Here is a 946-nt window from a genome sequence, read left to right on the forward strand (position 1 = left end):
TACGTGATCTCATTGCTGCATTAATCACAATAACCCCCAACATGGAAACAACACAAATGTTTGTCATCACTTCTTTTGGGTATAAACTTAGAAGTGGGATTGCCGGATCATACGGTAATTCTTTTTTTTTTTCTGTTTTAAAAAATATTTTTGAAATAATTGAATGAATGCTCTACAAATCAAAAACCGATTCACAAGTCCCTATTACATAATCAGCGATTTTATCAAGTTTCCTATATATGTTCTTTATCAGTTTTCTTGATTATAAGATGTCAATAATATGGAAATATTTTTAACATAACAGAATATTTAATTACATCAGTTTCCCAAAAACGCACAAGTCATTTAATGATGTTTATATTGGCCATTTCCATTGGTTGGCAAGAGGCTCTTCCACTAAAGGCTCCCATGGTTTCCACTGCACCATTTTTCTTGCCAGACTTAGTTCATTTTCAGCCTGAAGAATCACCTCTTCTACTTGGCCTCCGTGAAGTTGCTCTTCTAATTTTTTAACATCTGGTTCTGCTTTAACCATACTCAACTTCTCAGTTGTAATCTGTTCTGTATACTTTCTGTATGCTGCATTTTTAGGGATTTGTCCAAGAACATCAAGAATCTTTGCATACAATATTTTTAGCCTCTCGTGTGGACTCTCACATACAGCCAATCCCACAAGGCCAGTGGTCTTCTTCAGCAAGCCCGCCACGACAGCCATATGGTAATTCTGTGTTTAATTTTTTGAGGAACCGCCATACTGTTCTTCACCGCAGCCATGCCATTTCACCTTCCCGGCGGCAGTGCACGAGGGTTCCAGTCTCTCCGCGTCCTCCCCGGCATTTGTTTTCTGTTTTTTTGTTGTTTAACCATCCTAACGGGTGCGAGGTTAGGGCATCTCCTTTTAGCACGGGTCTTTCCGGTGCTGCGTGGAGAGCAGGGCTGGCAAGTG

The 946-nt window shown here is 40.0% G+C and overlaps 1 protein-coding gene across 1 annotated transcript; it reads right to left on the reverse strand.

Moving 5' to 3' along the window:
• Positions 1 to 355: 355 nt before the first annotated feature.
• Positions 356 to 715, reverse strand: LOC307057338 (NADH dehydrogenase [ubiquinone] 1 alpha subcomplex subunit 5-like; the record flags this gene model as incomplete). The annotated part of the gene is made up of 1 exon (XM_079710506.1): positions 356 to 715. One exon carries the CDS (start codon positions 713 to 715, stop codon positions 356 to 358), a length of 360 nt encoding a protein of 119 aa, XP_079566632.1.
• Between the last annotated feature and the right edge of the window lie 231 nt (positions 716 to 946).

This window comes from Hyperoodon ampullatus (assembly GCF_949752795.1).
Source record: "Hyperoodon ampullatus genome assembly, chromosome: 8".
NCBI classification, from domain to species: Eukaryota; Metazoa; Chordata; class Mammalia; order Artiodactyla; family Ziphiidae; genus Hyperoodon; species Hyperoodon ampullatus.